At 38.6% G+C, this 26,771-nt stretch overlaps 1 protein-coding gene across 1 annotated transcript in view; it reads right to left on the bottom strand.

Moving 5' to 3' along the window:
* Positions 1 to 583: 583 nt before the first annotated feature.
* Positions 584 to 26,771, bottom strand: part of LOC136268443 (protein mono-ADP-ribosyltransferase PARP14-like) — a 47,433-nt gene continuing 21,245 nt past the window's right edge. The window contains exons 5-9 of the mRNA XM_066063787.1: positions 8,859 to 11,194; positions 7,586 to 7,819; positions 5,216 to 6,977; positions 1,166 to 1,483; positions 584 to 1,112 (exon numbers count right to left, since the gene is read on the bottom strand). Of these exons, the coding sequence (XP_065919859.1) occupies positions 820 to 1,112; positions 1,166 to 1,483; positions 5,216 to 6,977; positions 7,586 to 7,819; positions 8,859 to 11,194 (4,943 nt within the window). The 3' untranslated portion in view covers positions 584 to 819. The remainder of the gene's footprint in view (positions 1,113 to 1,165; positions 1,484 to 5,215; positions 6,978 to 7,585; positions 7,820 to 8,858; positions 11,195 to 26,771) is intronic.

Genomic DNA, 26,771 nt, shown 5'->3' with positions numbered 1-26,771 from the left:
TAAGTCTGTCTTCAATAATCATCATTGTAACAATGTAGAAAAGAAGAAATGTGAGTAAAAACAAACTCAAAGTCAGTCATAGGCTGGCCTTATAAAGTACAAAAAGAAGTGAAATCCACACAAAAACAGCCAAGCTGTGAAGAAATGGTGCAGCCTTAAAAAGCCTGGGTGAAAAAAGTTGTGAAATCAAAGTTGGCGGCCAAGAAATGGCTGCAACGATGTTAGTGCTAAAAAAAATTAATAATGGCTGTGTGCATTGTCAAAATTTATTAGCATCAACATCATTGCAGCCATTTCTTGGCCACCACCTTTGATTTCACAACTTTTTTTCACCCACCATTTTTTCACAGCTTGGCTGTTATTGTGTGGTGATCTGTGCAGTCACAACATGCATGTCACCTCATTATTTATTATAAATGACTTTGAGACTACAATTTCTTGATATAGATTTATTGCAATTACCATTATAGCCTACCATAAATACTCAGTCTAGGTGGCTTCATCCTGTGAAAACCCAAAATCTCTAATCCATCAATTGGTTATTAACCTTCACTAACATCCATCAATAAATTATATACCAGTCTTTAACCATGGAAGCACACTTGGCATTCTGTGCATAACACGAGTTATTTTTACACATTGTTAGTAATGTTGAATTAATACACAATTATTGTCTATAACACTTGAAAGTGTTTATTTATGTGCATGCTATGCTAAAATGACACTGTAAACTTTAATGCATTTCCAATAATATGCATGTTGTAATAAACACAAAAGGATTGCAACTAAACTATACTTTGATCTGAAAGCTAGAACTAATTATTTGAAAGTAATGAGGTACTCAGGGTAGCACTGAGCATCATAGAAAATGACAAACATGCCTGGAGTATTCATGTTGTCCACCACTGAGTCAAACAATACAACAGTACTTTTGCTGGGATTCTTTGGTGGTGGGATTTTTAACCCATCAGTGCCCAGAGTGTATTCTCCTGTGAGGACACGAGCTAGGAAGATGTGTCTATTACCAGTGCTCTTGTCTGGAGGAGAATAGGTAGACTGAGCTGAATAACTCGCATTTACTGCAAAATATGCTCCTTCACCATAATAAGTTGCTGTGGTTAAAAAATATTACTCCCATGTGTTGAACACAAAATGCATCACTTACCATTTTTACCACAAAAACTCCTGTTGAATCCACCATGATAGATACTTTGTACAACATCTGGACCACAACCATGGTACAGTCTTCTCTCATTGGTAGTACCAACAGGGTTTGTTTGATCCATGAGTCTCTTACGAGCTCCATATAGAGCATACAGGGTAGGATTTTGTATTCGTTCAATCGTAACAATTGTTCTCCTGGAAACAGTAGTTTCAAAGCCTTTTTTCACCTCAATGTATTCTGAATCACTGGTGGATAGTTGCACAAGTTTAGTTTGAGGGTTTTTGTTAACATCATCTCCCCATGTAGATGGAAATTCAGCTGAAAAGAAAAATGCATATGTACATTGCAGTATGCACATTTTTCACTTAGTGCTGACTGTTTATTAGCCTGTTCAATCACACTTGTTACACATGTTTGGTTTTCACTTCATTTCTGTATATTTCTTTCAAACTATAAACAAAGGTTTGAGTTATGATAGTTAAACTACTCACAGACCAAACATTCAACATATTTCTATAAGTGGTTTACTCTTTATATGTGACAAAATGAGGTATGTAATGGAAGTATTTTTGGCAATAATGCACATGCCCGAAAGTTGCCACTTTTGGAAACTTCTGGAATGTGCATAATTGCCAGTTTTGACAATTCCAGAAATTGCCAAAATTGGTCATTTCTCAGAAATTCCAAATTTGGCTATTCCTGTACACATTGTGGTAGCTTCACAAAGTTACCAACATTGGAACTTATAAGCAGTAGCTGAAAGTTCCCAAGTTTGGAATTTTACGTACTCTCTTTATATAATTCCAGGTGTAATGAATTGATTGTGGGTTTTAGTATCAAAATTTGGTAAAAATAGTATTGGTAGCACAATTCTTCAATTTTTGGCAAGCAAAGATTGTGCCAACTTTGGCGAAATTGCTTTTTGGAAATTCCCAATTTTGATAATCCGATGACTTGCCAATATACCGATTTTATTTTTAGTCATTCCACAATTTTGCCAATTTTGGTAATTACAAAACTTGCCAATCTTGGTAATTACAAAACTTGCCAATTTTGGCAATTACAAACCTTGCTAATTTAGGTAATTAAAAACTTGCCAATTTTGTTAATTATAAAATATGGCAATTTTGGCAATAATCGCTTGCCATCTCAATACTATGTAGCTCAATTAATACTCTTAATCATAATAATATTCAACAAGATGGCTGTGTTATTTGGGGGACTAATGTACAGGCACAGGCCTGTAGCCCAGGTGGTTCTGAAGAACTACAAAGATCTAGGAATTATGTTATCAAGCAACCTGTCATGGGATGCTCACTATAACCACATTATCTCCAAATCCTATCAGGTACTTGGACTTCTAAGAAGATCTTTCTCCCTACAAAATTATGTCCAAGCCAAATCTCGACTATATACCTCTCTTGTTAGATCCCAGTTTTTCTACTGCTCGGTCATCTGGAAACCCCACCTAATTAAGCACATTCAGCAACTCGAACGTGTTCAGAGGCGTGCAACTAAATACATTCTAAATGATTACTCTACTGACTACAAGTCTCGTCTTATTAATCTCAATATGCTACCCCTGATGTACATTCTTGATGTAAATGATGTGATGTTCTTTCTTAAAAATCTCCACAACCCCCACAATGGATTTGACATCAATAATTTCATTAAATTTGCAACTGGTCACACGCGTCTAGCATCTGGAAACAAGCTACTCCAAACAAGATCACCTGATAATTCCACTAGTAACTTTTATTTTAACCGGCTTCCTCGCATCTGGAATGCCCTTCCCGTTATCAACTTCCAGGACAACCCACTCAAGATAAAGGCCAAACTTTTAGATTATCTGTGGAATCATTTCACTGCCAATTTCACCTCCAACAACACCTGCTCTTTTTCATTTCTATGTCCATGCTCAAAGTGTTCAAAGATCCCTCACCAACCTAACTTCAACTCCCTTTAACTGTTAATTTCCCCCCCTTTTAAGTAATCTTAGACTAGTGAGTAAACTTTGTAGCTAATCACTCTACAATTTAGCTTCCGGCCACTGACACAGGATGTCAGTGGACCATCAGTGTACTGCCATATGCCCCAATTCTCTATCATACCAGCATCTGCAACTTGTATGTATGTAGGTATATGTACACTGTAAAGTTAATTATTATTATTATTATTATTATTATAACTGCCCTCTTGGAAAAAAGGTCCACAATTTTAGCAAAAAGGCCCACAATTTTAGTATACAAGTCCAAATTTTCAGTAGCAAAAGTCCATTAGCTATGGTTTACTAAATACCACTAATAAGTAGCAACATCAAGCTAAATGAAGTGCTTCGAGTAGCTTATTCAGTGCTTGAAACGGAAGATCGAGATACTCTAATAGAGCAGTCAACCACTCTAATAGAACAGTCACGTTTACATTGCTCTTTTCAAAGCTGTATATTGTAAAATTACATTATGGGGCTTGACCCCATGAATAACATCATACTTCAACTCCATGCAATGTGTGAATTTCATTGTCTTAAAGCATTCCTTGGCCTGCTCCGCTGCCCCTGCTGAGAGGCTTTCCCATCCATATTTACTGTGACATTCCAATACATTTAGACACAAATGGTATAATTACAGTAACAGTAGAGATACTTTGCCAGATGTCATCCACTGTGTATTGAGCTTGAATTTGCTGCCTAAAAATAGTGTTATTTTAATTGATTGAAATGCCACCAAATTCAGCCTTTTAGTATCTATTTTGAAAAAAAATTCCAGGGGGGGGGCATGCCCCCAGACCCACTAGCTTCAGCACGCTTTGCATGGTGGGGAAGCACACCCTAAATACTAAAAGGTCCACCTTTTCTTCTAAAAGAACATACCCAGATAAAAGTCTGGCTACGGCCCTGAGGCACCTGAAATTATGATCGATCAAAAGAATTTCTACATAGGCGCCTGACAGTGTACATTAGGCCCCCAAATAATGCAGCCATCTTGTGCTCATGACGTCATTGTGGATAAGGTCCATACTGTTTTGCCAAATTTGGATACTAAAACACTCACAAGTATTGTTCAGAATAACATTAAAAAACATGCCAATAGAATTGCCAAAATTGGCTAGTTTGAGAACTGCAAAAATTTACAAAAACAAAATTTTACTATTTTCCGCCAAATTTAGATACTAAAACCCACAAGTGATTGTTCATGTAGAAGAACATATAAAACATGCAATTAGAATCACAAAAATTGGCAGTTGTATATAAGAATCGCCAAAATTAGCTAGTTCGAAAATTACCAAAATTGATTATTTTGGTAATTGCCAAAATTGGCAAAAATTAGCCTAAAAATTACCAAAAATGGTATAATCCAGGCATGTGAAATAAATTACCTAAATTGGCTAGTCTAAAAATTACCAAAATTGGTATAATCCAGGCATGTGAAAAGTTGCCAAAGTTGGACTTGTTTCATACCTGGACAAAATACTGTGCTTGCAATTTGAAAATTACTTGTATCTTTGCAGAGTGCTATCTAATCTTATTGTGTGCAAATTACAGTGGTTTTTCTAAAGTGTGTAAAAAATGCTACACCCAGGCTTTCAGTACCCTAAATATAAAAGAAAATTAGAATAAACTTCAAAGTTATGTACCTTCAAGACGGGTAATTTAGCTCAAACTTGATATAGAAAGTATTTTGCCTAAAGGAAATTTTCATAGGTTTTAGACTAAGCTACAAATGCACAAAAATGCAAGCAATTTCTTGGTTCCCATAAATGACACACTTGTACCCACACTGGTTTTCCTTGCCTGCACAACACACTTTTGTGTGCCTTGGTGCCAGCATAAAACTATCTACTGATGTGGGTATAGACAGACACATGGACACATATTACTCATGAAAAGATATGATAACTAAATCAACTGGCTTACAGGCCAGTTGTGCATCAGAATTAACTTAGTAAGGATTATAGTGCTAAATTAAAATATCTTATCTGCACCAAAGCCATAATACTACACACTTAATCTTTACTTTAGAAGCTATAGTATTTAAGTTTGCAAACTCAAACCTTTTTTAAGCATGTCCTCCAAATCAGATCTTTGTACATCTGTCAACTCCCCAGATAGGAGATCTTTTTCTTGCATGGGATCACTGTCAAAAATAATCTGATACTGCAGCCCTTCATCTGTAAAGTTGAAAGTTGATATTTGCTTTTGTCGTTTGTATAATTGATAAGCCATTTCTATTCGATAATTCACCTCAGCTTCATAATCTTCATATTGTTCATCCTCATTCATGTATTGCCATTTGACTTTCTTTTGCATCAAACTAGCTGCTGTTGCTGTGGCTTCTGTCTGCAATTTCTCAGTGTCTATTTCATGCAAAATCCTTTCAATTTCAGCCTTCACAATTTGTACATTGTTCCTACCACCTCTAACTTGTATTCGTGACAGTTCAGTTTCTACCTCAATAGTGACATGATTGTCTCTTGCTTTCTGTGTCAGTCGTGTTATCTGGTCTGGTCTCAAGGTTGCTATTCGATGATCATCTACAGGAAGAGAATCACAATTCTGATCAATAATTTGCAATAGATGGTCTTCTGTTTTGCTGACATCATTCTCTGATTTAGCATACACTCTTATCTGTACTGAAGAGGACTGAGTGAAACTATCAGCTCTGGAGATACGACCACTAGTGGGCTGTGTGGTGAATGGCATTGATGGGGGCGTGTACACTGATGGCCTATCAGAAGCAGTGTAATTGTACACATCACTCCTGCTGGTGTCACTTTTGATAGTATCTTTTCCGCTACCAGAAAAGTAACTTCCAACTGAGTTTATAAAATAGTTGGCACACCGAATCAAAATATTTGGCTGAGATTGTCCAGTTTGCCCAGTGGATATGTCAACAAACTTCTGCACAAAAATCTGGTGCATGTCTTTTTGATACACAACAATTTTGACTCTCTGCAAAAACACAGGCTGAGTCATTGCAAATTCGATTATCGCTTCGCACATTCCTTGAGCAGCATTTTCTGGTGTGTATGATAATCCCCCAGTACCAATGGCTGGAAAAGCTATAGATTGTGCTTTATTACACTCTGCTTCCTTCAGACAGGTAGAGACTGTGAGGTTTAGTGCAGTGGATTTCTTACTGCTAGGGGCTACTACATGAAACACTTTTGTGCATTTCAGTCGACCTGCTGCTTGAGTAATACACACTTTTCCTTCCTCTAGTTGTTTATACTGCTTCACATACATGTTGCAGTCTTGCTGCATGCTAGGACCAGCCTTCTGAGATATAGCTTTAGAAACAGCACCTGATGCTAATTGCAGTTCAGGTAAAGTTGTATTCACAATGACATCACTATCATCATCTGTAATGTCACCACATGCCACCTCTACTATGACAGTTCCTGTCTTGAACACTTCTGACATATTTCCTGATGTGAATGATGTTGGAGGAGGTTGGTAACTTGTTGGAGGAGGTTGATGAACTGAGGTAACCATGGGAGTGTGTACTCTTTGTGGAAAAGGTACAGGTTGTGGACCAGGTGATGCTGTTAGGGAAGAGCCAGAGGTAGATTCAGTATGCTGGGAGAGAAAACTTTGAAACTCCTTGTACGTGCTATCCATAAAAATAACAAACTTGACAACCTTGATACCACTACTGTTAGCTTGATAATAGTTCTGAACTGTAGTAATCATGACTCTGGCTACCACATCAGAGGGGAAATTAAGAGCACCAGCTCCAAGAGCAGGAAATGCAATAGAAGATACTTCTTTCTTGTCACAAAATCGCAAACTCTTTTGTATTGTTGCTTCCAATTCCTGTAGTGATATATTGTAATATGAAGGAAAATGCTCTCAGCATTTTTTTTCTGTAATTTGAGTGCATATAGTGTTACTAGTGTAGGCATGTAACTTGCACAGGACATACACAAACACACACACAAAGCACAACAAAGCACAACAAAGCCTTCAGTAGCCGTGTAAAACACAGATATTGCCACTCAGTGAACCAGCACTGGAATGTTTGTACATCATTCATGCACTTGAGCCTTGTGCAGGCAAATCCTCCTGAGGCAGGGCTAGTAACCTGCAAGAGGACTATCCAGGTCTCATGGAGAGCTCGTGAAACCCGAAGTTCCACAATGATCCCAACACCACTAAGGACAGTTGGACATTTGCTTCCCAAGTAAGTACCAGATACCCATTGATATTGTAGCTGGGTGGAGTAAAGTTTCATGCTCAAGGAAACAACAAGAAGACCAAATTGGCATAAATAAGCATTGTACCTGGAACACAAACACACACACGCATACTACACACACACGTACACGTACACGCACACACACACACACACACACACACACACACACACACACACACACACACACACACACACACACACACACACACACACACATTTTAAATACCTGTTCTGAGCTGACACCATTATAGTTGGAACCCGCAGTGTGTATGATGTGTTTGCAAGGTAGCTTTCCTGGTCCTGTCACTGCAATATCTCCAGGTTTCAGTCTTCCATTCTCAGACACAAACTGACTACACTCATCTTGCATTGTTTGACCAGCTGCATTAAGTATGGATTTGGACACTGCACCATTTGTGAGTATTAAATCACTTGAAGTTGTGTTGACATACACTTCTGCCTGTAAGGTAAATAAATGTAGGGTTAAGATACCACAAGCACCACACCACAGCTGCATTAGTAATGCATTAATGCAGCTCTTATGGTTTGACATGCTCTGTTTTGGTGCATGAATACAGCGAATAGCAGAGGTGTAGCCAGACAAGTGCAATGCAAAAGTGATTGGAAAGAAGATATGAGGTTTAAGGGTACAGTCTGACTCCAAGCCAATATACAAAATGAGAAGGTGTAGATTTTTTATTTGTTTATTTTCTCTAGGTTGTCTTAGTTGTCTTGGTTGCACAACATCTTCAACTACTATTCTTGTAAAATGTTTTAGTACCTCCAAAAATTATAAGACTGAAGCAGATTCTTTAATACACACCCTAACAGAAACAGTGCAGCTATTATAGAAACTGTTGGCACGTCTTACTATGTGCGAAATGCTAGGAATGAAATAAGGGTATCTTGCATTTAGTGCATATACATTATAGCATGTTGCTCATATAGAATAGTTACTCATAGCTTTAACCCTTTGGCCCCAATTACCACTATATAGTGGCTTTGGTTCTTAAAAACAAGACTTTTTAATGTAAAATACGCATTTTGACATACAAAACTTGGGCTCTTGTCACTGCGTGTAGGGACAACCTATTCCTGCATTAAACTACTAATGAAGGATAGATCTACAACATCATTTAACTTTTACTAACCTTCTTTGTTCCGTCTCCCCTTTGTGACAGGTAGTATCATCATATAATTATTGTCTTAGAGACAGACAAAAATTCTTTCAATTGCAGATTCACCTTATATCACGTACAATCCTTAGATAAAACTTAGGATAACATCTATTAACCCAAGTGTAGCAAAGTCCAAACCATATATTGATAGGATATTTTGCTTATGAGATATATCTGACATGCATGTAACAAGAGCCACTATTGTGGCATTTGTGATTAATGGAACACTTTTTTATTAACTTCGGGGCCAAAGGGTTATTTTTTTAAAACTGTGTACATGTTATACAGCAATTATTATATGCATACAAAATATTTACTAACCACTTGCTTGAGGAGCTCTCCTTTGTGTAATTCAATTGGTACTGGTTGACCAATACTACTAACAGTACTTGGTGCAGAGACCATTGGAGCTGTATCAGATGCATCTCTTGTTACAGCTGGACTACTTTGAGGCTTCTTCTTCTTGTGCTTTCTTCCACCTGGTGTAGTGACAGGGGTTGTCACAGTAGCTGTTTTACTAGGAGTAGTTGGAGAGCTATACTGAGGGAATACATTGAGATGTCTCTTCATAGCATCAGTGAACACTGCAGCAGCATGATCATGTACCACAACATAAATGTTGTGAAGTGCTGAGTGAGGAAATTCCTCACTCCATGCACAAAAAGCCTGGATCATGGTATTGGCGCATACATCAAGAGGGAATTTGTACAAACCAGAGCTGATGGCTGGAAATGCATAACTTTCATACTTGTGCCCTAACCGCAAACTTTTACAACACGCTTTTTTGAGCAATCGGTCTTCGTAATGTGTACCATTTCTCCAAACTGGCCCTACAGCATGGACTATCTTCTTGCAAGGAAGATTGCCAACCTCATCTATGAGTACTGCATCACCCTCCAGTAGTCTACCATGTATCTTAACGTACTTCTCTGAATCTTTCTGTATTTTGGGACCACCTTTCTTGGATATGGCCAATGCTACACCGGATCCATGGGATAAATTAGTATTGGCAGCATTCACAATGACATCCACCTTGAAATTTTCAATATCTCCTATAACCAGTGTAACTCTTTTACCTTCTTTAGTTGTACCTTTACAAATTTCACTGGTCTTCTTGTCATCATCAGCAGTGGGTTCTTCTATCAACTCAAGAGGTTTAATGGTACATTCAATACAAGCAGGTACGGAAGACTCAATTCCTTTGATTGCAAACTTTGCCTCAGATGTTGCTAAAAACTGGAACAAACCAGGTCGGTCAATGAGCATGGGAGGATCATTGGTACAAATGGACTTAAGCAATGTGGCGATTTGTTGAAACAATGAAGTGATCAATGACTCTTCACCTTCTAAGAGGATGACAGGATCATCATCTGTGACTTTGGGGAACTTGACCATCACATCTTGATATTGAGGATCAGTCTTAAGTTGGTGTGTAATTGCACCCCACTGTGGGACGAGGTGTTCTGATACAAATCTCCACTGACCTCTGCTGACCTCCATCCTACGCTTTCCAAAGTATTCCTTTTGTATGTGCTGGATAAGTTCCTTTTTTACTGCACTGATGTGTTGATGATGACCAATGATTTGAATTTCTGATGGTGAAGTAACAATATCTACAATGTGGCCTTCTTTGAGCTGTTTGCACAAAATTGTAAACTGGTTGTCGTGTTGGATTCTGTCAACAAGGTTAGGATTCTTTATTTCATCAGAGCCAATGACTGTTTGAATATATTTAGCCAATTTTGTTGTGAGAGATTTTTCACTGGCCAAAATATACAAAGCATTCGTCTCTTCATCATAATAAGCTGCAGCTGCTGCTGATTCTTGTTCCTCCAGCAATCGGCTAATAATGCCTTGGTCACCCAATGAAAGATAGCTCAACACCTCAACAGAAGCAGATACAGAAGAACTAAATACTCTAATTTTCTTTAACGACTGCTGGAATTCTTCAATATCCTCCTTCTTCCCATTAATAATAACTACATTCTTTTTGGTGTTGACTGTAATGGTGATATCGGGGTGTTCTTCTCTAAGCTCTTCCAGTGTAGCTTGGCTAATAAATGCAATCTTCTTCTTATCCATGCTAATGCATTGTTCCCTAGTCAGTTCTATTTCTTCGATGTGCTTTATTTCTGTCAACAATTTGGTGACATCCTCACTGAAACCAGCAATGTGCAGTGTTGTATGGTCCTTTGTAAACTCAACACAAAGTGATGTGTTAGATTTTGTATCCCTGACAGTTCCTTGTACCTTAGGGAGCAACTGGGAGTGAACTGGAATTGAAGAATAACTAAGATCCTTGAAAAATGATTCTAACTTTGCCTCGCAGTCCGCGTTCCATTTTCTGACTCGTTCGCTTCCTTTGGATGGCAGCAAATGAATAAAACCAACTTCCGATGCATCATCAATGTCAAAGCTTATCTGCACATGTAACTGCTCTAATATTTCATCCAGAGATGACTGATGCTGCTGAACAAACTGAGCCATGACATGTGATACCTTCCGGCGAATAGGAGTAGCAGGTATGTGATCTGTGTGGTCAACCTCTTCTAAGTGACTTGATCCATGATCATCATCACTTGAAAACCTGTCGTACGCTTGTAGGTCAACTTTGGGACCCAGTCTAGAATGCTTCATTTGCAGCACAGCTTGAACACCTATACAATAACAATATTAATCAGTACTTTTTCACTGTAAAATTAAGTACCATACTTACAATTTATGTGATAAAAAGCACAACTTTGCAAAAACAAAGCACAACTTTACAGACGCCTTATTCTTCTAAAAACAAACTGGTCATAATTAATACAAGTACACAAAAAAATTTGGAATTTTCAACCAGTAGGTACCTACCATAGCACATCAATAAAAAGTACTTAGACAAGCTGGAGTAATGCATGATATTAAATCACAGCAAAACAATAAGGAGTGTTATATCTCCTACAGTGCTCAAGATACCATAATGGAAATGCACAGTAGGGATATAACACTTCTTAGTGTTTTACTGCGATTTAATATCATGCACTACTCCAGCTTGTTTCAGTACTTTTTATTGATGTGCTATGGTCCCTAAAATTCCAAATTTTTTTGCATTTAAATAAGAATTATTATGAATGATGAACTCATGTACACCGCATCAGAAGAAAAAAATAGTGCCATGTGCCCCAGCTATATTAATTATTGTCTGAAAAGTGAAGTATCCATTACACTTCATTATCAGCTATTTTCAACCTGTTACACAGCATTATGAATCAAGAACTGTTCGAAAAGCACCTCCATAATCCACACATACTGCATCAAAAGAAAGAAATGGCACCATGCGTGCCAGTTATATCAATTATCAATTATTGTCTGAAAAGTGAAGTATCCATTATGTTTCGTTGTTAGCTATGTTCAACCCAATACACAGCAGTACAAGTCAAAAACTGTTCAAAAAGCACTTCTGCAAAGTAGCTACTATGAAAATATGGACAATTTCCATTACAAAAGGAAGCCATCACATGCTTCCGCCAAACCAACACCTTTCGCTGTCAGCAAAGATGAATGGGACACAAAGGAGGACACTGATAAGTCCATGAAGAATGCATTGTACATACTGCAGTATGCCAAAAGGCACGTATCCGGCTGAAGAGACGTCGAACAGTGAAAAACCAAACCTGTATCAGTAGCTGTTATCGAATTATGCTTGTCTGAAGGCATCAGTCAGTCAGTTACTCAGAGTCAATCAGTCAGTCAGTTACTCAGAGTCAATCAGTCAGTCAGTCACTAGAAAATTCCATTAAATAATTGTTTTAAAAAGTCCATAGCAATTTGTTGAAAGCATTTCGGGTCGATCTGAAGGTTTCTTTGGGCTTAGTTGTACCTAACCAATACTGCCTCATCATCGTCTGAGAAAAGTGAGCCTGATGTTTTTCATGGCCCACACCCAAATCTTTGTGGTCCCTACTATTGTCTGTTCATGTTTACCTGAGCCCTCATTTCTTGCTAATAAATCTTGTTACATGGGTCAGCTGCCTAAACATTTAGTAGCGCTGTAAAGCCTTTTAAACACCAGAACTAATGATCAAAAAAGCACTTTGATATGGGCAAGAACAAGTGAGTTATGTGGCTTTAAAAATAAAATCAAGACTCATGGTAGTGAGGTGCGCGGCCAAGAAACTACAAAGCGCACGCTCAATTAAAAGACACGCGGCCACTACTGTGAGTTATTTACGTGTAGGGACAGTTTCACAATATTAGCCCTGAATTATGCAACATCTCTCAATAGGTTTGTATTACGTTGTGTAATAAAAAAATCTTTTTTCATAGTAGTTTTCTTGCAACTGGTACTAAACATGTATTTAGACATATTTCGCTTTATTTCTCAACCTTGTGTTACACCTAGTGTCACCTTATACCAATCAACTTACTCATGTTTGTACAGTCCATCTAGCACTGACATTATCTAATCCTGGTTTGTTCATTCGCATATTTTCTTCGATCAAACCTCTAATCCCTACAATAACTTTTAAAGACACGATGTGGACACAAGCCCTAATGTCTGATAAACAAGTTGTAAAAGCGTGTAGAACCATAAGGGAAGATGTTTTAAACAAAAATCTTTTAAACTCCATTTAGTGCCACGCCTCATGCGTGCGTTGATAATTGGCAGATATCTTATAAACAAGTGTTAAAGCGTCAAGAACATAGTGTCATTAGAGAAGGTGTTCCAAGCATAATTCTTGTTGCCACACCACACATGGTGTATTGTGTGTTCTGGTAGTGCTCAAACCAGCTTGTTACATAGCATTACCCACCCTAACAGCAAGTAGTCACTCCCATTGTGGCTTTCGTCATGCATGTCATTTAATTAATACACATGTTACATAAAAAAATATATCACATTAATTGTTTGTGACATTAACAATAAAATTCTGACAATAAAATGGGATGCAGCCTAGTGGAAACTGTCTAAGCCGGTCACCTTCGGGCCAAGATTTCTTGGCCTTAATAGGCAGGTGGCTGCTTTAGACAGGTAAATTAGTGTATAAACTTCTCACTAGGGGAATTTAAAGCTGGTCTTTTTAAAGAGGTGGCCTTTCTATACAGGTGGTCGCTAAGACAGGTTCCACTGTAGTTAGTCCCATCGCGACTGTACGCCTCATCCTGGAAATTCAGACGATTGTAATCAACTGAGATATAATGTCAAGGCCTCATCGTCCACGTACACTTGACAGTTGAGAACTAAAGAACACACATAACATTATATAATTCCTGTCTATATAAACTTACTCCCCCAAACCTTGATCTTTACATATGTACCACTGCTAGTAAGAGAATCACATGCTATGACCAAGTACCCTGTACCTGTAAAATTGACAGGCGGGTATTAAATACAATACAGCTAAAAATCTGTCACTTTTTACGTAAATGACAGATTTGGGGAAATGAAAATTCATCACATCTTGAGGTGATACAAAATTTGAGGACCTGAAAATTCATCACACCCTTGAGGTAATACGTTTGAGGATTCACAAGTTGGCCCAGCAGTGACCTTACTACACAGTGTCCTGATTAGACAGATTTCATTGTACATAAAGACCAGTATGCAATGTGAAAGAGTATTTTTTGTACAAGCATCATGTAGATTACCTTACTTCTTCCACCTAGTTCCAGGACTTCTAAATTGGCACTACAGTGACAATACTGAAAGCTGTTTGGTCTGTACGAGTACACCTTGATGACAATCCATCCATGAGATATAATTTCAAGCTTGGTACTTGCTGCTACTCAACTTGGTACCATCACAGAAGTTTTTAGCTTGGTCTCAGTGAACTTGCACTAGTCAGTGCAGACGTTTGACAGTCTAAAAACCAATCGCATACACGCGGTTAATCAGTGTGAATAGATGTGGCACTTTGTACACTAGCCTCATTTTTTTTTCACTCCTTTCGTTACTGAACCTCCACTCCTCGTTTCGTTACTGAACCTCCACTCCTCTTTTTGTTACTGAACCTCCACGAAGAGTTGAGTACATCAGTATTCTCGCCGGCGACCCTTTAATATCCACTCGACGTTCTTCTTCAAGCGGTGTAGACTCTACATATCTTAGTTTCAAATCAGTTAAGTACGCTTCGCCGCTCCATTGAAATCCAGTTACAATATAACAAATATTTCAGTCCTCTCAAGACATGGACTGCCATCAATAATTAATGTAAACCGCGTATCACGTGTATTCACTTGAGGTGTTACAGGGACTTTCCAAGAGATTTCCCCTAAATAGGCCACATGATCATTGTCAGTCAAGTGGAACTTGTTCTTGGTTATGGCTCTACAATGCAGTACTCGTACTTTAATGTATTTTAGTGTTTAATAATATTATACTTCTCTCTCAAGACATGGACTGCCATCAATAATAATATAAATCGCATATCAAGTGTGTTCACTTTTCACTTGAAGTGTTACTGTGCAGGGTCTTTCCAAGGGATATCCCCTAAATAGGTCACGTGATAATTGTCAGTCAGGTGGAACTTATTTATTTCCATTAATGCACCATGGAGTTTGTGTTGTGGCTTTCATTACTTGATCATTATGCACATACCATGGTGTAACAAAGTATGTAACAAATTGCTGGAATGTGGTTCGTGGTTTGCTGGTATGAGCTTGTGTTGTGGCTTTCAATTTTTGTAACAGATTGCTTGAATGTACATATGCATGTGGTTCGTGGTTGCCAATGATTGTGTATATGAGTTGGGGTTGTTCTACACAGCTTGCACAATATTCAGATGTCTGCATGATGACACAAGGTTAAGTAAGACCTGTAAAAAAACAAGCAGGCACTGAACTTAACCTTAAATTAAACACACATACAACTAACCTGGAACATCAGTTGCAACACCAAAGACACTTGCTTGGATATCCTCATGGCTTAACTACGGAGTGACATGTGTAATTAACCAGCACTAAACAGTATCTACAACATAATTTTCTTTTCTGCAAGAACTTTTTAGCACCAAGTAAAGGCACTATCATCTCTCCTACAAGAGCATTTCACAAGAGATGTGATATTAACTTGAGTACAACCAATATGTGGTGTATGCTTGTGAACATGTGTATATAGTGTTTGCACATTTTGTGTGCATCTTGTGCTTGTATATGATGTAAGCGTGTGTTTGTATGTAGTGAAATAAAAATAATAGTACAATGTTTGTGATCTCTTTCACAACCCTTAGCAAAGCATCTAGTTCTACAAGTGGCAAACCAAGTTGATAGGTCGTCCTCAGGGCACTATGGCAGTGGTCATAGTAGGTTTTATTCATTGACAAGTACAGAATGATTGATATACTCCAATAGAACAGTCAAGCAATAAATACTCTAATAGAACAGTCAGGAAATATACTCTAATAGAACAGTCATTGAACAGTATAGCTGAATATTTACATCTCTGTCTGAAAACACTTCCAGATCCCAGATGCAATCTCAGAGTTGCTATTTCAAGATGGTGGCATTCCCCAAGATCACCTAGAAAAACATGCTTTGCAAATAAGTGCTTTACACACATCTTTGGTTACCCTGACTGTAGCCATTATTGCTTGGCATGACCAGTAATTTCCACTGGCTCTTGTCCTAATAAAAAAATTAATAGCTACTATAGGAATGTATGTTATATGCCCACCACCTATCAGCAGATTTCTGTTTGGTTGCAACACCTCTACAAGGCAGAATTCATCATACACCCCCCATGGCTTGAACATTGGGTCTGTAAATTATATAACTGACAAAAATTAGTGATATCCCCCCCCCCCCCCCCCAAAAAAAAACACCTTTGCTGTAAAAAAGGGTGCGTCCAAGAAACTACAAGTATCTGTAACCCCACGTAAAACAGATAAGCTGTAGAAAAATACTCCATGAAATTAATGGATAACTGAAAGAGCTGATATCTAGAGCAGCCAAGAATCAATAATGTTACTACAACTGACTATGATTACCAAAGAATACCTTGGCTGTAGAACAGGTAAATAAAAGTAACTGGGAACCAAAACAGCTGATATCTGAAGCGGCCAAGAATAAAAGTTAAGTTGATACAACCAAGAGTAAATAATATTTACTCTTGATACAACTTACTACAATTATAAACTTGCAACATTGAATCCTAATCATTCAACTGTGTTCTATACATTCACCCTTGCTACATCCTAAATTAATTCTTTGTAACTCTAATTGGCTGGTAATTTGGCTGCCTTTTTCAATAGTCAGAGTAAAGAAAAAAAGGCGGCCAAATTACCAGCCAATTAGAGTTACAAAGAATTAATTTAGGATGTAGCAAGGGTGAATGTATAGAACACAGTTGAATGATTAGGATTCAATGTTGCAAGTTTATAATTGTAGTAAGTTGTATCAACTTAACTTTTATTCTTGGCCGCTTCAGATATCAGCTGTTTTGGTTGCCAGTTACTTTTATTTACCTGTTCTACAGCCAAGGTATTCTTTGGTAATCATAGTCAGTTGTAGTAACATTATTGATTCTTGGCTGCTCTAGATATCAGCTCTTTCAGTTACCCATTAATTTCATGGAGTGTTTTTCTACAGCTTATCTGTTTTACGTGGGGTTACAGATACTTGTAGTTTCTTGGACGCGCCTTTTTTTACAGCAAAGGTGTTGTTGGGGGGGATATCATATACATTTAGTATAGACCATTCAGGCACGCAAACATGCTTACAACATGAAAACATGCTTGTTCCAGTACAAAACCATTGGGAGTATATTTGGCGGGGGCTCAGGTGATTGCCAAATATACTCTCAAAGTTATCAGTAACTTAACAACCAAATTAAAACTTCATCTGTCAGACTAATCCAAATATCAATAAGACATAGATGGCAGAAGTGCAGAAGAGGGGGTTTTCCCAATCCCTTTGAAACATGCAAAGCAACTCATTGTACTCAAAATTACCATGTCAGTAGCTACAGCTACTATAACTTTCAGCAACACAAAGTTTAAGGAAATGACTACTGTGTGAAAGAAGCCACTATTCAAGGATGGGTGTACTACAAACTTAAGTAGCACAGTAGCTTTATCCAATGATGTGAACTATGGGATCTTGAGTTCATGGTTTCTTGCTTTGCCTCCTTAGTTTCAATTATACTACTATGAGATAACAACTGTTTTGCCAATTCAAACATGGCACTTGCATTATTTGGCTAACCATGTAGCTGTGTATACTTTACTAGCATATCAACACCGATTGTTTTGAAACTTGAATTACTCTAATAGAACAATCAATCAACCATCTGTATTATTAGAGTAATAACTACTATGTTTCAGGAAACTCATGGAAAGACTATCTTTCAAAGCCTTCTAACTTTCCATATATTTACATTGCACAGTAAACATATGTAAAGTTGTTAAGTTTTTAAATGCATGCAATGAAAGTTATTTGGCTAAGAATTTAATTACTGATGAATGTGCACGACTGAATGAGACTGACTATGGCTACAATGCGTGAGTTAGACATCAAGTAGCCATGCCAGCAATTACTGGAACAGGACACTCTACATGGCCACTCTGACTTTGATCTAGTCTACCTATTCAGCTATTATCACCAGGTAGTCTAGCTGAAGTTGTTATCACCATCGCAGAGTAACTTATCCTCACCACAAAACTTGCAACAGCGCATCATTGTGCTAATGCTTCATAGAAATATTAAGTTATTATTTGGAACAAAGAAGCAGCTGATGATGATGTGTGATACAGCTAGAGCAGTTAATGCTCAGGCTTAATGCTGAGATGGCGCGCACAGATGGAGGAGAAGGATTGCAGCTTGCCAACCCAAAATCCTGCCCGACTCTTGTGGTGCCATCACCTTGTATGAGCCAACTTTCAGTACCGCTGTGCCACCTTATGACACCCAAGTATAATAGAGGCAAACATTAATTTGCCTGTGTTTGTTTGTTTGTTATAGTTGGTTTTAGTGTAGCAAACGGATCACAAGATTTATGAACTAACTGCAACTTTAGCAAACGACTTTGAGGGTTATGCTTGAGGCAAGTTGTGTGTATGAGATATTGCATGCACCCCTTTGCATTGATTTTTTAGGGATAAGATAAGACAAAGAATGGGCTAACCATATGAGAACTTTTAAAGTTTCAGGTTAGTGGTTTTATTAATGTGATTATTGGTTGTTAGTATGGAATGTATGTCAATAAGTGTGTCTCCTCTAAGTGTAAGTGATATTGTACTTTGTGTATACCTGTATCCTGTAGGGCCCAAACGAACTTTGGTGAATTCTCAAGTTCGAATGAACATTCAAATGTTGGTTGAACAGTTCAAACTTCGAACTATAGTTACTAATTAGATAGTGATACAATACAGTTAAGCTATCCATCTTGCTGTGTTCAATAATGATGTGGGGGAGGCTAGACATATGGTATTTGGCATTTAATTAAGTTATGTGTTGATGGTGTAGTGGTGGTCACAGGCCATCCCTCTATGAGGTTTTAAGGTTTCTATGTGGTGCCAGTCACTTGTCTCAACTGTATAGCAGTAGTAAAATATATTTAAAACCTAGTAACCACAAGTATTTTTACTTTTCTCAGTAAAATGGTTGAGTCAGTACAACTGCATGTGTGTATTACAAACTTTTGAGACATGCATTTAACATTTAATATACTGTGATTATGATTTGTAAACAGGAACCAGCTCTTTTTAAAAGTTTGAAAGATTCGTGAACTTTAGTTGATGAATGTTCAAACCCTGACAATCCAAGTTCGTTTGGGCCCTAGTATCCTGTAATCCAATTCTTGATCCACAAAAATCTTAAAGGATACAACACAAGGAAATTGTAACTTCGAATTCTTACCTCTTACTTCATGACTTGTATAAAACTGTAGCAATAAACACTTTGACTAAATTAGATATTTTATATACTAATGCTGATCAGCTGCTAAATAAAATGGATGGTTTATCTTTACTCATTGCTGGTGATAGACCTGACTTGATTCTTATTACTGAAATATTACCAAAACGTAATGTTAATTCTTTATCTACTGCTAGACTCTCACTCCATGGTTATCAAGCTTTTTGCAATTTTACTCTCACCAGTCTCCACAAACAACACGTGGTGTTGGGATATATGTTTCAAACAAGCTTCTAGTATCTGAAGTCACCTGTAATGGATATCCACACCATGAGCATTAGCAACCCGCTGATTATGCTGGAATAATAATGAGCATAATAGGTGTCTGAAAGCATTGAGCATAATGCTAGCATAATAGGCAGAACATTTGTGCATTACCATAAATTCTTTCTTATCAAAATACATATCACAGAAAAAGATCGATATACTCTAATAGAACAGTCAGAGAATAATCAGACAGCTGACTGTTCTATTAGAGTATATCGATCTTTTTTGTGACATGCATTTGACATGCAAGGATTTAGAGTCTGTGCTTCAGCCACTTACTGTTTTCCCATACAGTGGAAATTTACTAGAAAAATATGGGAACTGAGGTATAAATATTGAGCATAAATTTGAGCATAATAGGCAAAATTTTGAGCAGTGTAGCATAGCATAATAGATAGCATAATAGGTAAAATAATGAGCATAATCAGCAGATCCCTCTGGATATCAATTAAACTGATTGGTCATGACTCACTCCTTGTGGGTTGCATATGCCACAGTCCCTCTTTTGATACCTTACAAAGTACTATTGGTCTGTGTAAATTACTTGCAGAGGTTGATGACCGCACATATTTGTTAATATGTGATTTTAATGGGTGACAAAAGGAGTGATCGGTCATGATTCACTCCTTTTGTTGATATGTGGTGATTTTAGAATTTCCTTGTGAGAAGGAAACAAAAGGTTGTTTTGAACAACCATGAATCAAAATGGTCAGATGTTGTCAGTGGAGTACCACAGGGTTCAGTTTTAGGCCCTATTCTGTTTAATATTTCATGCACTTAATTGTTAACAGTCCCATAGTTCAGTTTGCTGATGATGTAAAAATGTTTAGAATTATTGTGACTTCCTTCAACTTCAGCAAGAATATTAATTCACTTCATGATGGTCCAAAATATGGCAGTTGAAGTATAATATTAGTAAATGTAACTGGGTAAACCACACGGATTTGGCAAATACATTATCGATGGTGCTGTTATTAGTCCTTGTAATGCTATAAGAGATATAGATAGATAGCCAACTGAAGTTTCACAACCAAACCACTGCTATTACTAAGAAAGCCAACTGTCTCATAGCAATTATTCACAAAGCTTTTCAACACTTTGACAAAAATACATTTACACTGTATTAACTTATACAAAACTTTATATTCGGCCTGTATTGGAATATGGAAACATTATTTGGGGACCTCAATATATTTTAGATCAACAACAAGTTGAAAAATACAGAGAAGAGCAACCAAGCTACATACGTAGTTCAAGATTTTTGTGATCGCACATACGATACTCGCCTTGCTGAATTAGACTTTTCTTCACTGAAATACCAGAGAAAATGTGAGGACATGATAATGACATACCAGCTATTGAACAATTACCTCAATGTAGATGCTTCAGGTTTGTTAATCAGTAATAATTCATCCATAACTATGGGTCATAATTTCAAATTATTTAAGCTACATACCGTATATCCCCTAAAAATTCGGCAGAAATAAATTAATTCCATTCGTGTCTGGCCGAACGATTAGGAAAAAATGTACCAACCTTGTGCTATTGTCGAATTTTTAGGGATCTATCCTTAATACAGTCTGCACGCTTCATGGCTATGTTATTTTCGATCCGTTTACTGCTTACTTTCTGGATTTCTTTCTACAGGAACCAACAGGAATGCCTTGAGGCAGAGCTGACGATTCCACAACACTCACTTGGCCACAGCGCTATATACTATGATTGTCTACATTATCCAGGAGGGATGGTCAATGTCATTACTACATCGTTTTTGAATACAATCACCCAGACGTAATATTAAGGATTTCAACAATTAATAAAAATAGAAACCACAATCAGTAATATCATTAAACTATCTCGTGATAGATCTCGCTACCAGGTGCTGCATGAAGTGCTGCATGAAGTGCTGCATGAAGTGCTCCATGGCTTAACAAAACATTATCTGCGGGTATATCATGTTGTACAAGGAGATGTGAGGCTAGGAGAGATTTTATTCTGTGAACAGAAACGATCGTTTTGCAGTAGCTGTGAATGATGCCACACGATGATATTGTCGGCTACGTTTCTTGAACAATTTCACACTTGGTGCTTCATCTAGCATCGATGTGTGAGGTCACTGGGAATCCTCAGTACTCAAGAGACCTTCGTCAGCTAGTATTCCAAGTGCCAAAAAATTAGCGCGCTTATAACTAGAAACTCTCCTGCGCTTGCCGAAATTTAGGGCACATTGCGTTCAAAGCACGGGAAGTGCCGAATATTTAGAGATGCCGAAACTTTAGGGAATCTACGGTACTTCAACTAGGGTGGGATCTTCATTTTTGACCATAAGAGCTATCAATGACTGGAATAACCTACCTTATCACGTAGTCAATGCACCCTCGTTAAATGATTTCAAAAATCTACTTGAATGTAGCCGGTCTATTTTGTTGTATAACTATTGATTAGTTGATTTGTTATACAATTATAGTTATAGCTTTTGCTCTGTAATTATTAATAAGTAACTTTTTTTTGTAAAGATCAGGCTTTACAGGCTCTCCGAGCCTTCTTTACCTGTTACAACTAATACTAATACATGTAATACATGTAATGACACAAATATACCCATAACTCAAGTGTATTATCAACTTTACTAGTTAGGCACTGGAGGATGAACATGGAAGGTAGAGCTTGTATGAGGTGCTTACCACCAACCAGAATTTTTTTTGTAGAAATATAGTGAATTTATTCTGCTTGACCTTGGCAGTATTAGAAGCTTAGGATACAGCATAACTGTTTAACATTTCTGATGCTAACGTATGGATTCACCATACTGTGACAGTCGGCTTGATTGCTTGTGGGTACAATGACGGGAAAATAGCAGCTATCTATATTATAATCCAACAAAAAATTGTAAGGTGGCTTCAAAATCTGAGCTTTTGCATACACATCATTGTTTACTACACATCAGATAAAAGTATCCCTATTGCCATTAGCCTATACAGAAATATAGCACTACTGTGGTCCAGTGTTAAAGAGGCAGGTAATTTAGGTTGCTTTTGTATAGTACTACTGTATGCAGTTCTATACCTATGTATTCATACCCAGTTTATGTTTTATTAAAATTTTCAATGCCGAGAAAACCAAAAGAACTTTAGAAATTGTACAAACTAGGTAGGTTTTCATGAGACAGTCGCTTTTACTAGGTTGACTATAGTAGCGAGGTGAACCCTTATTGCTACAATTAACAACATACTATCAAAATACAAGGAGGATTCCTAGTTCATCACTTCATACAGCTGTAAAATATAGTGTACTGTTATTGTACATGTGATGTGTTTTTTCTATTACCGGCAGTAGTGTGATAGATAGTTCTAAGTACAATCCAAGGGTTTCGAAGCGATTCAGTAATGGACAATCGATCTGCACGCGAAGGAGATGGATTACCTCAACTACACGTGTTCACACTAAAATAAAGCAGAGCACCAATTAGAAATACAAGCACGTGATACAGTATATATAGCACAAAGTCTACATTACATAATAGTTATATTAATAGTATCGCTGTTACTAGTTTATAACATCCTCCGGGGGGCCACATAATGTTTTGGTCCACTCTTTAACTTGTTGTCTTCCTCTTATAGCTGCTTGACGAACAGGTCGAATTCTCTCAGACATAGAATTATCATCTGTTTGTTCCACTGTGGAGCTTTGAGCATCACTGTTTGATGGGTTTTCCTTAGGTGAGGAATTCTGTTTGCATAAGTATCCGATTCTGCAGTAGTGATTTCCAGCGGATATAACTTGGTTATCGGGCGATTTGACCTGCCAGTGGATGTTCTAATATTTACTGCTCTGATTAGACCATCTGCTCCTGGAATGGTATCCTCCACTACTGCGAGACGCCAATTGAGACGAGCAGTATCATCATGCACTAAGACAATAGCTCCTGGCTTTACTGTTTGAATATTGGAGCCACTTGTTTGGTGAAACTCTCGAAACCCAGTTAAATATTCTTGCCTCCATCTGGTCCAAAAGTGCTGTAACAATGTTCCTTGTTTCTTGGCTCTTGTTTGAATGTCGTTATCTCCAAAATCAGGATCACTGTAGTCATACTCAGGAGTCACATGGTAGGGCACACAAACAACTTTTCTACCATACAGTAGGTGGGCGGGAGTGATGGGGTCGGGGTCATTGATGTCTGTGGGAACAGTAGTGAGAGGCCGGTTGTTAAGAATACCCTCTACTTCTACAATTAGTGTTTGCAGGCAGTTAAGTGTTGTGAATGCCCTTCCCAGGACCTTCTTCAAAACTAGTTTGGTCAACCCAATTAGCCTCTCCCAGAATCCCCCAAACCAGGGGGCTCTCTTGGGAATGAACCTCCATTCTACCCCAGTCTTAGCTAAGGCATTAGTAAGTGAGGGTGAGGAGAATAAGGATTTCAATTCCTCAGCAGCTGACAAAAATGTTGAAGCATTGTCAGAGAGGACAAGACGCGGTAAGGATCGTCTAGCACTAAACCGTCTAAAGGCCTGCAGAAAGCACTCTACAGTGAGATCCGTTACAATCTCCAAGTGTACTGCACGACTCACAGCACACGTGAATAGGCAGATGTACACTTTAGTTTCTCCTCCATTACCTCTCACGTACAGTGCACCTGTGAAGTCAATACCAGTGACCTCACATGGCATAGATTGTTGTACACGGGCCTTTACTAGTGGTGGGGGATCCGGTGCAGTGTATGGTTGACCAGCTAGTTTCCTGCAGGTCACACACTTCCTCAGCAAGGATCTGATCCTTTGCCTTGCACATGGCACCCAATACATCTGATGAAGGGACGTCAGTGTCATGCTTACCCCAGCATGGTATTGTTGCTTATGAATGTGCCAGATGAGGAGAGAGGTGAATGGGTCCTTTTGTGGTAGAAGGTAGGGAAACTTAGCTGATTCTGAGAGTGGCGCATTGTGGATTCTACCACCGCAACGGATCAGGCCAGTGTGATCCAAATAAAGTCGGAGTTGCCTCACCAGTGGCAGTCGTGAGGAGCGATCAGGTGACTGTAGACTGCTTATTTCTTCTGGGAAAGACCTGTGCTGAACATTACCAACCCATCGAAGATTGGCAATGGATAGTTCAGTGGGGGTCAATGGTCCTGTGAGCTTTAATAGCTTTTGCCTGGTGTTATAGGCAAAGCGGAGAACATAGGCAGTTATGTTTAGCAACTTAGTGTAGTTGCTGTAAGCTGAAGGATCAATGAGGTTGTGTGTGCCATTTGCAGGTGACAATACGGCTGTATTATGGACAGCAGCAGATGACGGCGGGTCATCAGCAGTGACAGCTTGTATCAGCATGGCTTCTGTGGGATTCCAAGTGGGCCACTTAGCAGGAGATGATAGCCATGGATGGCCATGTCTCCATAATGTTGAATTTGCAAATTGCTGAGCTGTCAATCCACGGGTCAAAAGATCTGCAGGATTACAAGCTGTTGGGCAGTATTGCCATAACGATGATGTGGCCTGAATCTCTTTCACCCTGTGTTCGATGAAAGGTTTCAGCTTCTTCTTGCTTTGAAGCCAACAGAGGACTATTTGGTTATCAGACCAATAATAGGTGCTGGCTCTGAGGTTAAGGGAGTCCACTACAAAAGAACCTAGACGAGCTGCTACACCTGCAGCCATTAGTTCCAGTCTAGGTAGAGAATGTTGTTTGAGTGGAGCCACACGAGATTTTGATATTACCAATGATGAGTGATTGCCACACTGGATGTAGACGACAGCTCCATACGCCTTTTGACTGGAGTCAGCAAAGACATGCAAGGCAATAGAAGAGGGGTCTGCCATTTGGAGCATAAGGATGTATTGTCGTGGGAAACGTTGTTGCGAGGCAACTAAGATGTCTGCTGTAATGGAAGCCCACTTGAGCTGGTAGGTTTTATCAAGCTCCGTATCCCAAGATACATTACCTTGCCAGAGTTCTTGGAGTAGCAACTTAGCAGTTATAGTTACTGGAGTGACCAGACCAAGTGGGTCAAAAATTGAGGAGATGTAGCAAAGAACTTCACGCTTCATGATTGGAGTGCAAGTGGCAAGCTCAGGTTTGGGGGAGAGAGATAATTCATCAAGTTCAATGTTCCAGCACAAGCCAAGGACTTTAACAGTCTCTTTCAACTCAGCAATGCTGTGCTGTTGTGCTAGTTCTCTTAGTGATGAACTGTTTGATGTCCAGGCACGGAGGTTGAATTTCGATAAACTCATCAGGGAACGAGACTCTAGAAAGTACTGAGCAGCCTCTTGCTCATTATCACAGCCTGAGACTACATTATCAACATATAAGCTGCTAAGAAGACTGGCAGACACAGGTGATGGATACTGTTGCAAGTGGAAGGTGATAGCCGCGTTAAGCATAAATGGGGAACAGCTAGCCCCAAAGAGAACAACCCGAAAATGGTAAGGTTGGAAAGCACTGTTAGGGTCTTCAGGATTAGATAGCCAGAGAAAGCGGGTGTAATCTCTGTCAGACTCATCAAGCTAGACATGAAGAAACGTTTTCTCAATATCAGCTGAAAAACCATAAGTGTACAAGCGAAAGCGTAAGAGTATGGCACACAGATGGTTAAGAAAGGGTGGACCTACATGAAGACAGTCATTTAAACTTGGGTGGTGGGATGACTGCTTACAACTGCAGTCATACACTAGGCGGACTGGGGTGGTGGCCGAGTCCTTTCTGACAGCCCTATGGGGAATGTAATGGGTTTGCTTGGTATTAAAATTATTGACCTTCTCAATAAAGCCCTTGCACTCTTGGTCAGCAATAATCTGGCCATACAAACGCAAGAGTTCTGGGATCTTAGCTAACCTCTGAGCCAAGGATCTAGTACGTTTGGCACAGATAGAGAAATTGGAAGGAAGGGAGGGGTGATCCTCCTTCCAAGGAAACTTCAGAGTTAAGGCTCCATCAGGTTGGCGCTTGATCTTAGATTGCATGTAGGCCTTCAGGAAGTTGTCATCGCTGTCCATAGTGTTTGGGGAGATTCCACTTGATTCTGTTTTCCAGAAGGTGTTAAGGCTAAGGTCATCACAAGCTGTGAAGTTTATATGA

Source organism: Dysidea avara, chromosome 10 (genome assembly GCF_963678975.1).
Source record: "Dysidea avara chromosome 10, odDysAvar1.4, whole genome shotgun sequence".
NCBI classification, from domain to species: domain Eukaryota; kingdom Metazoa; phylum Porifera; class Demospongiae; order Dictyoceratida; family Dysideidae; genus Dysidea; species Dysidea avara.
Note: the sequence above shows the minus strand (reverse complement) of the source record. Positions and strands in the feature narration are given on the sequence as shown.